The sequence below is a fragment of the Ornithorhynchus anatinus genome, chromosome 21 (genome assembly GCF_004115215.2).
Source record: "Ornithorhynchus anatinus isolate Pmale09 chromosome 21, mOrnAna1.pri.v4, whole genome shotgun sequence".
NCBI lineage: Eukaryota > Metazoa > Chordata > Mammalia > Monotremata > Ornithorhynchidae > Ornithorhynchus > Ornithorhynchus anatinus.
In genome coordinates, this window is record NC_041748.1 from 7,308,766 (window position 1) to 7,323,477 (window position 14,712).

At 45.8% G+C, this 14,712-nt stretch overlaps 1 protein-coding gene across 1 annotated transcript in view; it reads right to left on the reverse strand.

Annotated features, from left to right (window-relative positions):
- Window positions 1-513: 513 nt before the first annotated feature.
- Window positions 514-14,712, reverse strand: part of ITGA9 (integrin subunit alpha 9) — a 286,676-nt gene continuing 272,477 nt past the window's right edge. The window contains exon 28 of the mRNA XM_029049589.2: window positions 514-4,178. Coding sequence (XP_028905422.1) covers window positions 4,080-4,178 — 99 coding nt within the window. The 3' untranslated portion in view covers window positions 514-4,079. The remainder of the gene's footprint in view (window positions 4,179-14,712) is intronic.

The window sequence follows — 14,712 nt, forward strand, 5'->3', positions numbered from 1 at the left end:
ATGGCCTAATGGAAACAATTCGGGCCTGGAAGTCAGAGGACCTGGGTTCTATTTGCAGCTCTCCTGCTTGTCTGCCAGGTGACCTTGGGCAAGTTTAACTTCTCCGTGCCTCATTTCCTTCATCTGTAAATTGGGAATTAACATTTTGAGCCCTACATGGGACAGGGACTGTGTCCAACCAGATTATCTCGTTACCCCAACCCTTAGAGCAGTGCCGGGCACATAGTAAGCACTTGACGAATACCACAGCTATTATTATTATTATTGTATCTACCCCAGTGCTTAGAGTGTCTGGAACATAGTAAGTACTTTATAAATAGCAAAAAAAGCCACCTTACAACGTATGAACTGTCAGAATTGATTTCCACGTAATTATCCAAGGTCTTAGTATAGTGAACTGCATAATGTAAGCACTTTGTGAATCGTCACATTAATAATAATGACAATAACAATGATGCATTCAGAGAAGAGGAGAAATATTTCTCAAGGCAAAGGAGGTCAAAACAGGCGGAGTAATTGTCTACAGCCATTTTTTAATTCCAAACAGATCTTTGTAAACCTGACATTTCCAAGACAGTGCGAGTGAATGAAAAAACAGGCAGCCACAGAGATTCCCAACAGTGGCAACGTAGGAGGGGATTCCCACGCCGCGGAAGTTCCTGAAGGAAATCTACACACTTATTGTACTTGAGCGACACTAGTGAAGAAGAGAAAAACCGAGTGGGTTTTGTGCCCTGTTACACAATACAAATCATGCCTTAAAGCATCTACAGTCGTTGCACCAGTGAAAACACATACATTTCGGTTTTCTTAAACCATAAGCAAAATCAGAGTTCTAACACCCAGAGCCATATATATGTTAAGCTGGAAAAGTTGTGCAAGATTCCCCAAAATGTGCTGTGACACAGAAAATATTCAAGAGAGGCTAGTAGGGCTCCAGAATTCTTCAGACATTGGACATTCAATAAGGAAAGCTTCTTGCTTCTCCCTTAAGCCCTGAATCCTTTGCTTTAGAACTCATTCTTTCCAGAGTCACATACTGAGTTTAAATAAGGCAGATAACCCTTTACACATGGACACTCTTCCGGATGGATCCTAGCCACTTCTAACACCAGCTGGGGACAGAAATGTAACATGTTTGATGCTCCTAGAAAGAATATGCCCCCCCCCCCCACTAAACTTGGTGGGTCTCACAAGGCTTCTACCATCTGCACTGCACTCTCTCTCTCTCTCTCTCTTTCTCTCTCCTTCCATTATCCCAATCCAACACAGGGTCCAGGTTAACATATAGTTAAGACCCCAAGCCTTTCAGGTGACATATTCCCCTCCTTTCCTTGGAGAAGAACAGACCCCGCTCATCTCTGCCCTTCCCGGAAACTTGAGAAGTGAGAGCTCCACGAGTCTGAAGCTTTCTAGAACTCCAAGACGCCGCGATGGGACGAGTGCAGTTTCCTGTAGAACTCCCTTTGTAAAGCTATCAATGCATGTGGCCAGGATAAAATCAGACCAAACAGCTGGCCTCATCCCTGCTGATCCAGACAGTACTTAGGGACTTAAGGGGCTTTTCACTGAGGCGGCTTGAAGTCTGTGGAAGTCTTGGAGAATCACCCTAATCAAAAGGCACTGTGATTTCCCATTTAGAGTGGGGTCTGGTCTCTCTACACAGTTCCGTTTATACAACTTCCTGCAGGATATACAAACAAAACGGCTGACATTTCCATTAGCCAAAAATACCGCAACTTTCAGAACACCCCAAAGCAGACCTTGCTGGGGGCCTCATTCCTCGGGTGGCCAGTGCTGGGAGATTTTCGGGGACACCAGGGATGGGGAAATCCTACGATCCATCCCACTGGGGTTGGCTGAACTCCCATGGCAACCGCAGATTGGGAATTCCAATCGCAAGCATCTCTGTAGGTGGGCAAACGGGCCACGCATCTGGTGAAATGGTCTGCTCCGAGTTGTTGCAATAATTCAATAATTTGTTCTTCATTAAGCGAGAGCTCACGATTCTCTATGGCCTTTTCTCTTTCCTCTGAATAACCCAGAGTCTTGGAACCCAGTCATACTTCATGAGGCAAGAACTCACGATTATCTTTGGCCTTTACTCTTTCCTCTGAATAACCAAGAGTCTCGGAACCCAGTTGCTGCCAGGATCCAAATTAGTGCAAAGACCACTTACCCATTGGCCTCATGCTCTTTTAGGAAGAAATGGCTGGGGGGTAGGCTACGCTTGGAGGAGTGGGTCCTTTCTACTATTGCCTCTCATTTTGTCTTTTGACCAAGTGGGCCAATTTCCCACCAGTTTGGCTAATAAAAGGAATTTCAATTACCAACTGAATTACTGTAGGTGAGTCCAGTTCACTCCCGGCTGTTTCTGGTTACTTCTCCTAAGGTTTGCTCAACAGGAAAGAAGAATAAGCAAACTCTCCATTATCAAGGTGAAGATCCTCATAATGCCGAAGAGGTGTCAGGACTCCCTCATTCCAGGAAACAGGTTGCCACGCAGTGGATTTGGGATGTTGTGCTCTTTCAAAACAGCAGCCCTGGGTGTAAGAAATGCTGCTCAGAATCCTCTCCATTGCCTATAGAGCGTGCGTCTTCCCTTCAGTGTTCAGAGATCATTCAATAGCTCTGTTTCTGATTCTTCTGCAGCTCCTTCTGGCCCCCACTGCCTTCTTTCCTCCTGTGGATAGGGTGTATATTGGAGTGGGGTCCTTTTTGTAGTGTCAGGAAAGATTGGAGTGTAGAACTGGATGGTGGCTGCCATCTAGTATTCCTTTTAATCGTCGACCCTGGAGGTTAAAGACCCAACCACTGGCTCTGCCACCGAGTTCTGCCATGACCCGAGGAGCCTGAATTTCACTGCAAAAGCAGAATCACAGGATGGACAAAATGGCCCGGTTTTGAAATCAATCATTCACTGCCACTAGCCGAGATCTCAACAACGAGGTCCCTCTAGACTGTAAGGTCGTTGTGGGCAGGGAATATCTCGGCTAATTTTGTTGTATTGTGCTCTTCCAAGCACTTAGTACAGTGCTCTGCACATAGTAAGTGCTCAATAAATACCGTTGATTGATCGATTGAGGAAGAGAGCAGTCTCTGTCCTAGACCGGGCCTTCCCAGGCTACTATCACCACATTCGTGAAGGGGGTGGCTCTCCCGTCTCAGGGGGTATCAATCTGAGGACTTGTTTGGGTTACATGGAGGGCAAGGCTTTGTAACGATGAGTGGCTCTAATCTGGTCAGAGGATTTCACGCTGGGGTCGGTTTAAACGTGAATGTCCAAAGCTCGGCCCTCACGCATAATTTCATTTGACGCTGGCTGTTGAAGAGATGTGGTCCTGCTGGGTAAGACATTCTGCAGTGTGGACAGCATCTTCATTTGAAGAAGGAGACTAGGAGCGGCACCCTGCTTCCTTAGCACGCGGCTCAGAAACGATCTCGGCCGTAACCCGTCTTCTTTCTCTCGGATCAGAAACAGAGCTGCCGTGCCCAGTGGATTTCACCTTGTGAGGTTTCTTCAGCTCCTTTCATTTGATTCTTTTCGATGCTACAGTTCAAAAGTACAATAGGTTTATTTATATATATATATATATTTATATATATGTATTTATATACACACACACGTACATACACAGGTGTATTTCCAAGGTTTTAGCCACATATCAGTGCTTGAGTGAACTATAGAGCTATTTAATTGAAATGATAAAACGTCGCTACAAATATAAAGACATGATCGGTATAAAAGGAAGATGTTTATAAAAATACTTTCAGGAAAGACTTTACCCCTGAGGGTCCCACCACATAAGTTGGATTCATAAATATTGCTCAACATGGCAGCCGGGTTACCCAAGATCAGAGTTCACCGTGCGCTCACGGCTTCGGGGCTGCCTCGGGCCTCTCTCCCTCGCGAGGTCGGATTGTGGGTCGGGCGGGGGAGGTGTGGGGAGGAGAAGGCTTCAGTGGGTCTCCGAAAAATCTGGAGAAGATTTTTTTTTTTCTTCCACATATGGAAGATACAAGGAGCGGGACCACAGGCAAGTTAGGGCAGGAGGCTCCATGTCCAGGGGCCGGCGTTGTCACTGATTTTTCTGGATCCAGTCCCAGTCATCTTCATGTTCCTTCCGGTTCTTCTCGGCCTCGATGATCTCTTTGTACCTCCGGCGAAAGAAGCCCATCTAGGATAAGCAGAGGGAGCGGAGGATGTGGTTAGCTGGGATGGGAAACCAGAGCCCTGGGTAATAATAATAATAATGATAATAACTGTGGTATTTGTTAAGCGCTGACTATGTGCCAGGCACTGTACTCAGCACTGGGGTGGATCCAAGCAAATCGGGTTGGACACAGTCCCTTTCCCACGCGGGCCTCATAGTCTCAATCCCCATTTTAGAGATGAGGTAACTGAGGCCCAGAGAGGTGAAGTGACTTGCCCAGGGTCACACAACAGATAAGTGGTGGAGCCAGGATTAGAACCCATGACCTTCTAACTCCCAGAACTGTGCTCTATCCACTACGTCACGGTGGTGAAGGCACTCGAGGAACTAATGAAATTAATGACCACAGTGGCATTTGTTAAGTGCTTGCACGTGCCAGGCACTGTACTAAGCACTGAGGTAGACACAAGCTAATCAGGTTGGATACAGTCCTTGTCCCACATGGGGGTCTACAGTCCACGTAGGAAAGAACTTGAGAAGTAGCATGGCCCAGTGGATAGAGCACAGGCCTGGGAGTCAGCGGGATGTGGGTTCTAATCCCGGTTCTGCCGCTTTTCTGCTGCGTGACCTTGGGCAAGTCACTTCACTTCTCTGTGCCTCAGTCACCTCATCTGGAAAATAGGTTCAAGACTGAGCCCCATGTGGGACAGGGACTATGTCCAACCTGATTTATTTGTATCCACCTCAGCACTAAGTACAGTGTCTGGCACATAGTAAGGACTTAAAAGCCACAATCATTATTAGTAGTAGTAGTATTATTAGGGAACAGATATATTGAACAGGAGAACGGGTTTCTGGATGACACAATCTGCGTTCACATGTCGCTCCATCGCTCCTCCAGAACATTTCCGAACATTTCTGAGGGAGTCTTCTGGCTTTATTTAAGGAATAAAAAAGCAAACCCAGCCGACATCTCCAAGCCTTTGCTGGAATCAATAAAAGAATCCACTGTGCAGCCAGTCTGCCAACACACGTTGACCACAACCAAAAGGCATGGCTCTTTATCCCTGGCCTTGCCGAACCAATTCCCCAGGGAAAAAGGATTACCTCTTGGCTCGAGTTGGAGAATAGAGGCGTGGGGGGGAGGTGGAAGGGAGGGCCTTTCCAGAGAAAGCAATGACCCCTCTTTCTTTCAAATCCAGATTGGAGGGAGACCCGGGTGGACCGTCTACTCGGCTGTGGGCTTTTGAGCCTTAAGGGGCTCTGTGTACCTGAAACATGGTTATTCCCAATCTACCAGGTGCATCTTTATCAGAGCCCCAAAACCCAGGGCTCTGACTCTCAGGGGGGACAATTCGATTAGAGAAGCATTCATTCATTCATTGAATAGTATTTATTGAGCGTTTGCTATGTGCAGAGCACTGTACTACACGCTTGGAATGTACAATTCAGCGTGGCTTAGTGGCTTGGTGGACAGAGCCGGGCCCGGGAGTCAGAAGGACCTAGGTTCTAATCCCAGCTCTGCCACGTGTCTGCTGTGTGACCTTGGACAAGTCTCTTAACTTCTCTGGGCCTCAGTTACCTCATCTGTAAAATGGGAATTAAGACTTTGGAGCCCCAAGTGAGACAGGGACTGATTAACTTGTACCTTCCTCAGCGCTTGATATAGTACTTGGAAATAGTAAGCATTTCACAAGTGCATTAATTATCATTATTATTCGCCTGTCCTCCAATGCCTCTCTCGTAGGGTGTGACCCGAAGGGTGTTGCTAAACGTGGCTCTTGCATGTCAACCCACCCACGTATCCTTCCACACCCTGCACACACTGTTGAGATCATGAAGATCACCATCTCAGTGGGACAAGCCAAAGAAGGAGGCATAAGTACTCTGATGTCAACAAACGTTTCCTTCTCTTAAAAGCCCGTTTCGATCCTCTTCCGATTTATGGGCAACAAAGGGGAATCAGCCTCCACAGGACTGAGGTTGAGGATGATGTGAAAGGCTCTGACAATAACCTTTCCTCCCTAGAACAGCTGGGAGCCGGTACGAGACAGAAAAATGGAATGAGTCAGGAAAACAAGGAGAGTTCCAATAAAGCGCAGCGGCGCGTTCTACTGGCAGACCCTTTGCAATTCGATACTATGGTTTTTTACACTCGAGTCAGATTGTGAATCCCAGTCCTGAAAATGACAGCGAGATAGGGCTGCAGAGAGGCAGACGGCACACCTAATTCTTGGCTATCACGGTTCCTAGATGGCAGAGTTCAAGCCCAAACTCATTGTTAACACTGAGAAGCAGTATGGAAGAGTGGATAGAGCAAAAGCCTGGGAGTCAGAGAAACTGGGTTCTAATTCTGCCTCTCCCACCTGCCTGCTCTGTGATCTGGGACAAGTTCTCTGAGACTCAAGCCTGGGCCTGGGAGTCAGAAGGACTCGGGTTCTAATTCTGCCTCTGTGTGCCTCAGTGGAAAGAGCACGGGCTTGGGAGTCAGAGGTCATGGGTTCGAATCCCAGCTCTGCCACTTGGCAACTGTGTGACTGTAGGCAAGTCGTTTAACTTCTCTGTGCCTCAGTTACCTCATCTGTAAAATGGGGATTAAGACTGAGAGCCTCACGTGGGACAAGCTGATTACCCTGTATCTACCCCAGCGCTTAGAACAGTGCTCTGCACATAGTAAGCGCTTAGCAAATACCAACATTATTATTCTTACTTGTCTGCCATGTGACCTTGGGCAAATCACTTAATTTCTCTGTGCCTCAGTTGGCACATCTGTAAAATGAGGATTAAGACTGAGAGCCCCATGCAGAACAGGGACTGTGTCCAACCTGACTAGCGCGTATCTACCCCAGCACCTAGTACAGTGTCTGGCACATAGCAAGTGCTTAACATTCATTCATTCAATAGTATTTACTGAGCATTTACTATGTGCAGAGCACTGTACTAAGTGCTTGGAATGTACAATTCGGCAAATGATAGAGACAGTCCCCGCCCAATAACGGACTCACTTATACTTCTTCTTATTATTACATGTAAAATGGGGATTTTATACCCGTTCTCGATTTTATACCCGTTCTCCCTCCTACTTCGAATGTGAGTTCCACGTGGGACCCGATGATCTGGCATTTAGGCCAGTGCTTTGTACAGTGCTTGGCACATAGTAAGTGTTTAACGAATATCCTTATTATATCTGGTAGGCTCAGTAAACGCTGGCTTCGTTGAGGTTAGGTTCTTTGTTCATTCTTGTTTCAAGGGCAAAAATAAAAAAGATGGGAGAGAACTGAATTTGCTTCACCATGTCACTGCTGATGATATATTCATTATAAAACAAGCGCAAGCATCTGTATAACACATTGCTTGGCCCACGTAGCTCCTCTGAATGAAGAGGAGCGAAAAAGAAGTTACAAGCCACTTGGAAAAGAGGCCTTCCTCAAACCGGGTAACTTTCTGCTTGTCGATCTCGACAACCGACAAAAAGACAAGCACAAGAAGCTGAGAAAGCTTTGGTCTCCCGATCATTACGGGGGGTAGAAGTAGTTTCTGTCCCTCCTCTTTGCAGAGATAATCACACATTAAACGGGATCCCTTAAGTATTAGCTGTTGGCAGCTTGGCACATCCAAACACACTGCTGTCAATTTCACTTGCATTTCTGCAAACTCAAAACACTTGGAAGTTCTTCTAATGGGTAGGTTCATATGGGGTTTCCATTTAATTCCCTGCTGGAGAATATTTACCACATTTAAACTATAAAAACATCTACGCTGCCATATTAGGTCAAATCAGTGGTGCTTCTAGTCACGCCTGTACTGCCAACAACCAAAGAACATTTGTTTCTCCTCTTTACGTAATGGTTAGGTTTTGCCAACTAAACTCCCTTTTTTCTCTGCAGTCATGACAGATCTACTACCTGTGAATACATTGATCCCCCGAGGAGCTCACAGTCTAAGCAAGAGGGAGACCAGGTATTGACTCTCCATTTTACAGATGAGAGAACCAAGGTGCAGAGAAGTGAAGTGCCTTGCTCAAGATCACACAGCAGACAAGTAAGACACCCAGGATTAGAACCCAGGTCCTCTGACTCCCAGGCCAGCGCTCTTTCTACTAGGCCACGGCCATTCTTAAGTCTTCTAAAATTAAATCAAATCTATTAATCTAATCCATTAACACGCATCTTTCCCCTGAATATCTTTGCCTTCTAGACTATAAGCTCATTGTGGGCAGGAATGGGTCTGTTTGTTGTTGTATTTTACTCTCCCAACCACTTAGTTCAGTGCTCTGCACACAGTAAGTGCTCAAAAAATACTTGACTGATTGACTGACATCTCTGTCTTCACCCGTGTTGTGATTCAATCACCCACAGCTCTGCTTGAACCCTGCTGGAACCTATGGATCCTTTCAAAAGTAACTGGTAAATTTTCATGAGAATTCCTGACTCTGCTGAGCCTTCTCTGTAGGCCCCTAGGAAGGGGAAGCAGTGTCTACACTCTTACAGTGCTTAGTACAGTGCTCTGCACACAGTAAGAACTCAATAAATAGGATTGATTGATTGAAGTTTTCCCAGAAATTTTACAACGTCACAGGGCATCAGGAAAAAAGCTCTCTTGAATTTCAAGTAAACTTATTTCTAATTAAAAAACTGCCCATCATTCTTAATAATGAGAATAATTTGGTACTTATACTCTTACTATGCACCAGGCATTGTACTAAGCACTGGGGTAGATACAAGCTAATGAGGTTGGACACAGTCCCTGTCTCACATGGGGCTCACAGTCTTAATCTCCATTTTACGGATGAGATAAATGAGGCCTAGTGAAGTGACATGTCCAAAGTCACAGAGCAGACATGTGGCAGAGCCGGGATGAGAACCCAGATCCTTCTGACTCCCTGGCCCATGCTCTATCTACTAGTCCATGCTGCTTCTAACTATAACCATTCATAACTACATAATGCACACGGTTTGGATAGCACCGGCTGTGGATGTGTCCACTTGATTCCCACTCACATCAGAAATTGCATGGGGACTCCCTAGCTCAGCACCTGACATCTTAAAATGGTGTCGGAAATCCAGGAAATGGGGGAAATGGACTCAGTCTGTGGAAAACACAAGCTGAGTCTTTGTCTGGTTTGAGATCGGCCCTCTGCTTCCTTGCCCCATCCTAACTCACCTCACTACTCCCCTTCAACCAGGCCACACGCTTTGCTCCTCTAATGCCAACCTACTCACTGAACCTCGATCTCATCTATCTCGCTGCCGGCCTCTCGCCCACGTCCTGCCTCTGGCCTAGAATGCCCTCCCTCTTCATTTCTGACAGACATTTACTCTCCCCACCTTCAAAGTCTTACTGAAGGCACTTCTCCTCTAAGAGGCCTTTCCTTAAGAAGGTCTTATTTCCTTTTCTTCCACTCCCTCCTGCATCACCCTGATTTGTTCCCTTTATTCACTGCTCTCTGACCCCCGCCTCAGCCCCACAGTACCTATGTATGTATCTGCAATATATTTACTTATACTAATGTCTGTCTTCCCCCTCTAGACTGTAAACTCACTGTGGGCATGGAATGTGTCTGTCATATTGTTATATTGTACTCTCCCAAGTGCTTAGTTCTGTGCTCTGTGCGCAGTGAGAGCTCAATAAAAACAGTTAATTAATTGATTGATTGGGCTGAAGACAGCATAGGAGAAAACGGCCGGAAAGTCAGGAAGCCACCTGAGGACCTGGATGGTAGGAATCCAGCTAACGGCAGGCGTGACTGTCTCTTTTCAGTGTAAAATGATACCAAATCAATCAATCAATCAATGGTATTTATTAAGCATTTACTGTGTGCAGAGCACTGTACTAAGCACTTGGGAGAGTACATTATTAATGGGGTTGGTATATTTCTCCCCTGCCCACAAGCATCTTACAACTGTAGAGGGAGAGACAGACGTCGATACAAATAAATTACGGATATCCTGTGGGGCTGAGGGTGGGTTGAATCAAGGTACAGATCCAAGTGTAAGGGTGATGCAGAAGGGAGAGGGAGAAGGAGAAATGAGGGTTTAGTTGGGAAGACCACTTGGAGGAGATGGGATTTTAATAAGGCTTTGAACTCTAAAAATACAATTGGGCCCTGTATTCAGCATTCAGGTTCTTTTACCAACCCTGAAGCGAGGACTGTTACTCTAAGGAAGTTCATCTTCAATTGTTAAGGTAACTGATGGGTTTCTTCTCTGGTTAAGTTTGTGGTTTGGTGGATGAAGAATATAAACTATTTCAACCACACACTACTATTCTCAACTACTAAAAATGTTATTTTTAGAGAAAATATGAAAAGACTGAGGCCTAGAGAACGTAATCCACCAGTTTCCACTGATTCAAAGACTTATTCAACATGGCTTTCACCTATCACCGTGTTTCCCCGAAACTTAGCCACAGTTTTTTCCTCCAGCTGCATATTTCATTTCGGGCTGGTGAAAAGGAAGCTTTCTGTGGTTCTGGTTCTTTCGAAAGTGATCTGGGACAAAGGACCTCTGAGTCTAGCAGTAAATCAAAGGCAGATGGCAAATCTAAATTATGCTGACAGAGTGGAGACTGTAAACTCCCTCTAGACTCTAAGTGCTCTGTGGGCAGGAAACATGTCTACAACTTAGAGAAGAAGCAGGATAGCCTAATGGAAAGAGACTGGGACTGGGAGCCAGAGGATGTGTTCTAATCCTCTGTCTGCTGTGTGACTTTGGACAAGTCACTGCACTTCTCTGGGCCTCAGTTCCCTCATCTGTAAGTTACTGATTAAGTCTGTGAGCCCCCCGTGGGACATGGACTGCATCCAACCTGATTATCCTGTATCTACCCAGCATTTAGTATAGTATCTGGCACATAGTAACTGTTTAACAGGCACCATTAAAAAAAAAAAAATCGACTTTAACGTATTCTCCCAAGCACTGAGTACAGTGCTCCATACCCTGTAAGTGCTCAGTAGACACAACTGCTTGATGTCTCACTGTTGTAGTTCTGTCAGTGGTGTTATACATCTCCTGTCTCTAAAATCCCACCTCCTCAAATTGGCCTTACCCAACCCATTTCCAACACCCAAGCATGAATGTACTTATTTAGAATTCTTTGTAGTTTTGTATATCCATATCCATTAATTAATCAATTAATTGGTAGCACCTATTGTGTGCACAGCATAGTACTGTACTAGACGCTTCGGAGAGGTTGACGAATGAGTAATCACGATCCCTGCCCTTGAGGAATTTACAATCTAGAAGGGTGACAGTCACTAGGGTATATTGCAGATCAGTCAGGGGAAGCAGCGGGCTTAGTGGAAACAGCACGGGCTTGGAAGTCAGAAGAAGTATGTTGTAATCCCGGCTCTGCCATTTGTCGGCGGCATGACCTTGGGCAAGCCACTTAACTGCTCATGCCTCAGTTACCTCATCTGTAAAATAGCGATTAAGACTGCGAGCCCCACGTGGGACACCTGATTACTTTGTATCTACCCCAGTGCTTAGAACAGTGCTTGGCACATAGTAAGCACTTCACAAATACCATAATTATTATTACTTATTATCAATCAACCAGTAGTACATATCAAGCGCTTACAATGGGTACTGTACTAAGCACTTGACCTATAAGATGAAATAATAGAGTATAAAAGTATATTAGTGTTACAAGGGGTAATGAATACCTAAGCGTCTAGGGGGTGTGAAAGTAAAACATGGGAATTAACGGGATTTAGAGTAGGGTGGTTAGAAATGAATAGGGGAAGACCTTCCCTGAGGAGATATGGTTTATGAAGGACTCTGGAGACAGGGAGAACTGTGGTCTGTCATAGATGAAGAGGGAAGAGGTTCCAGGAGAGTATGAGGGGATGAGAAAGAGGTGCATCCAAGGAGAGATGAGAACGAGGCATAGTGAGAAATTTTAATTTAAGAGGAACGAAGAGTGACAGTTGAGGTGCAGTGGGCGAAAAAGTACACAAACAGGAGGAAGAGGGTCTTAAAAACCAGTCGTCAGGGGTTTCTGCTTAATGCAGAGAGGAATCAATAAGTATTGGAGGCTTTTCAGGAGTGGGCAAATGAGGCAGAACAGCATTTTAGTGTGGAGAGTGAGGTACGGATCGGAGGGGGCGAGACTGGAAACAGGGAGATCAGTGAGAAGGCAGAGGCAGTAGCTAAACTGATCTATGACAAGTGCCTGGGACCAGGGTGATGGCCATTTTGGATAGAAAGGAAGGAGGGGGTTTTGGCAATGTTGTAGAGGATGAACAAAAAGGATGTGCAATAGTTTAAATCAGAAGGTTGAAGGAGAAGCACTGGGCCTAGTAGGCGTCAGAAGGACCTGGGTTCTAAACCCGGCTCTGTCACTCGTTCTCTGTGTGACCTGGGGCAAGTCACTTAATTTCTTTCTGCCTCAGTTACATCATCTGTAAAATGGGGATTAAGACTGTGAGCTCCACGTGGGACATGGACTGTGTCCAACCTGATTATCTTGTATCTACTCCAGATCTTAGAACATAATAAGTGCTTAGCAAATACCATAAAAAAGGAAGACGTCAAGCACAATGCAACCGTCATGGCTTTGAGAGATGGCTTTGAGAGTTGTCAACTATGTAGGAAAAGGTGATGAAGGAGAGGATTTGGGTAGGAAGATGAGGAGTTCAGTTTCGGACAGGCAGGATAAAGAAGACGTGTCTTTATTTTTTAATGGTACTTATTAAACACTTATTATATGCCAGGCACTGAAATAAGAACTGGGGTAGATATAGGGTAATCAGGTTGGACACGGTCCCTGTCCCACATAGGGTTCGCAGTCTTAATTCCAACATTACAGATGAAGTAATTGAGGCAGAGAGAAGTTAAGTGAGTTGCCCCAGGTCACCCAGCAGGCAAATGGCAGAGCCAGGATTAGAAGCCAGGTCCTCTGACTCCCAAGCCTGTGCTCTCTCCACTAGGCCACGCTGCTCCTCTGAGGAATCTCGGCTGAACATGGAAGTTGGAAGTGAGGAAGTAGAGGGAGGGGAAATTGAATTGCATTCTTGAAATTAAGGCACGAAAATTAGGCGAACCACCACCACATCGGAAAAGCAAATTTCTCCTCCTCGATCTCGTGGCTTGGCGTGTATTTTGGCCCACTGAACAAAGGAGAGTTCTAGCCTGAGGCCCAAAATCAGAGAAAGTCCCCCCCCTAAAAGGGACAACCAGTGTTTTCCCGGAGTCCCTGTGACTTAGAAGAAACGGAGACTGATTTCAGAGGCTAGGAGACACTTTCTAAAATCTCATATCCCTCCTGCTCACAAGCATATTATTCTTACTGCACAACAGGTCTGTGGAATTGGCCATGAAGGGGCATGACGATCCCAGCTTTTCCAAACTCGGTCATGTACGCGTTACAGAGTGGGTGGAGGGGAGGGGAGGGTGAAGGGGAGGCCTTCATTTGATTTTTCCACTGAAAGCGCTTCAGATTTCAAAGTTTTCCTCCTTGGAGCTGGGCTGGCTCCTGTAATCCCCGCACATGAAGTTTAAATTATGGCTCCCCGTGTCTGGAAACATCTTGGGTTTCTGACAAGTTTATGAGGATCTGGTTCGGGGGTTGGGAGCCGTGCCTGATTGGCTCACATCCCCTGCCCTAGAGTGGGGGTAGTTGGGCATCCCATGGTTACGGAGTCAGTTAGGCGGCTAATCGTATTTACTGAGCGCTTACTGTGTGCAGAATACTGTAATAAGCACATGGGAGAGTGCGATATAACAGCATAGCAGACACATTCCCTGCCCACAGTGATCTTACAGTGTAGAGGGGGAGACAGAAATTAATATAGATAAATAAAATTCGAGAAAAATGTAGAATGCTTCATGAATTTGTGGAGGACAGCTCGGTGGGCTTGGCTTCCAGCATACTGCTGCCCAGAAGCCCATAGGAGAAAAAGCATAAGCCTGGAAGTATGGGGACCTGGGTTCAAGTTCCCACTCTGCTACTTGCCTGTTGTGTGACTTTGGACATGCTGGTTCTGTTTGTTTGTTTTTATGGTATTCATTAAGCACTCACTATGTGCGAGGTACTGTACTAAGAAGCCCCGGGGAAGATACAAGTTAGTCAGGTTGGACACAGTCCCTGTCCCACATGGGGCTCACAGTATTAATCCCCATTTTACAGGTGAGGGAACTGAGGGACAGAGAATTTAAGTGATTGCTCAAGGTCACACAGCCACACAGTGGCTAAGCCGGGATAAACACCCAGGTCCTTCCAACTCCCAGACCCATGGTCTAGCCACTAGACCATCCTGCTTCCCTGTGCTCTGGTTTCCTCATCTGAAGAACAGCACTTCTGTATATATCCACAATTTATTTATCTATTAATAAATAGACTGTTCGCTCCTTGTGGACGTGTCTACCAACTCTGTTTTACCGTACTCTTCCAAGCACTTACTGTACTCTTCCAAGCACTTAGTACGGTGCTCTTTACGCAGTAAGTGCTCAATTATTACTATTGAGAGATTGAAAATGGGTAGTCAATGTCTGATCTTCTTCCAGTTTACACCATGAGCCCTGCTAAGAAAGGGCCCGGGCCCAAACTGGTTATCTAT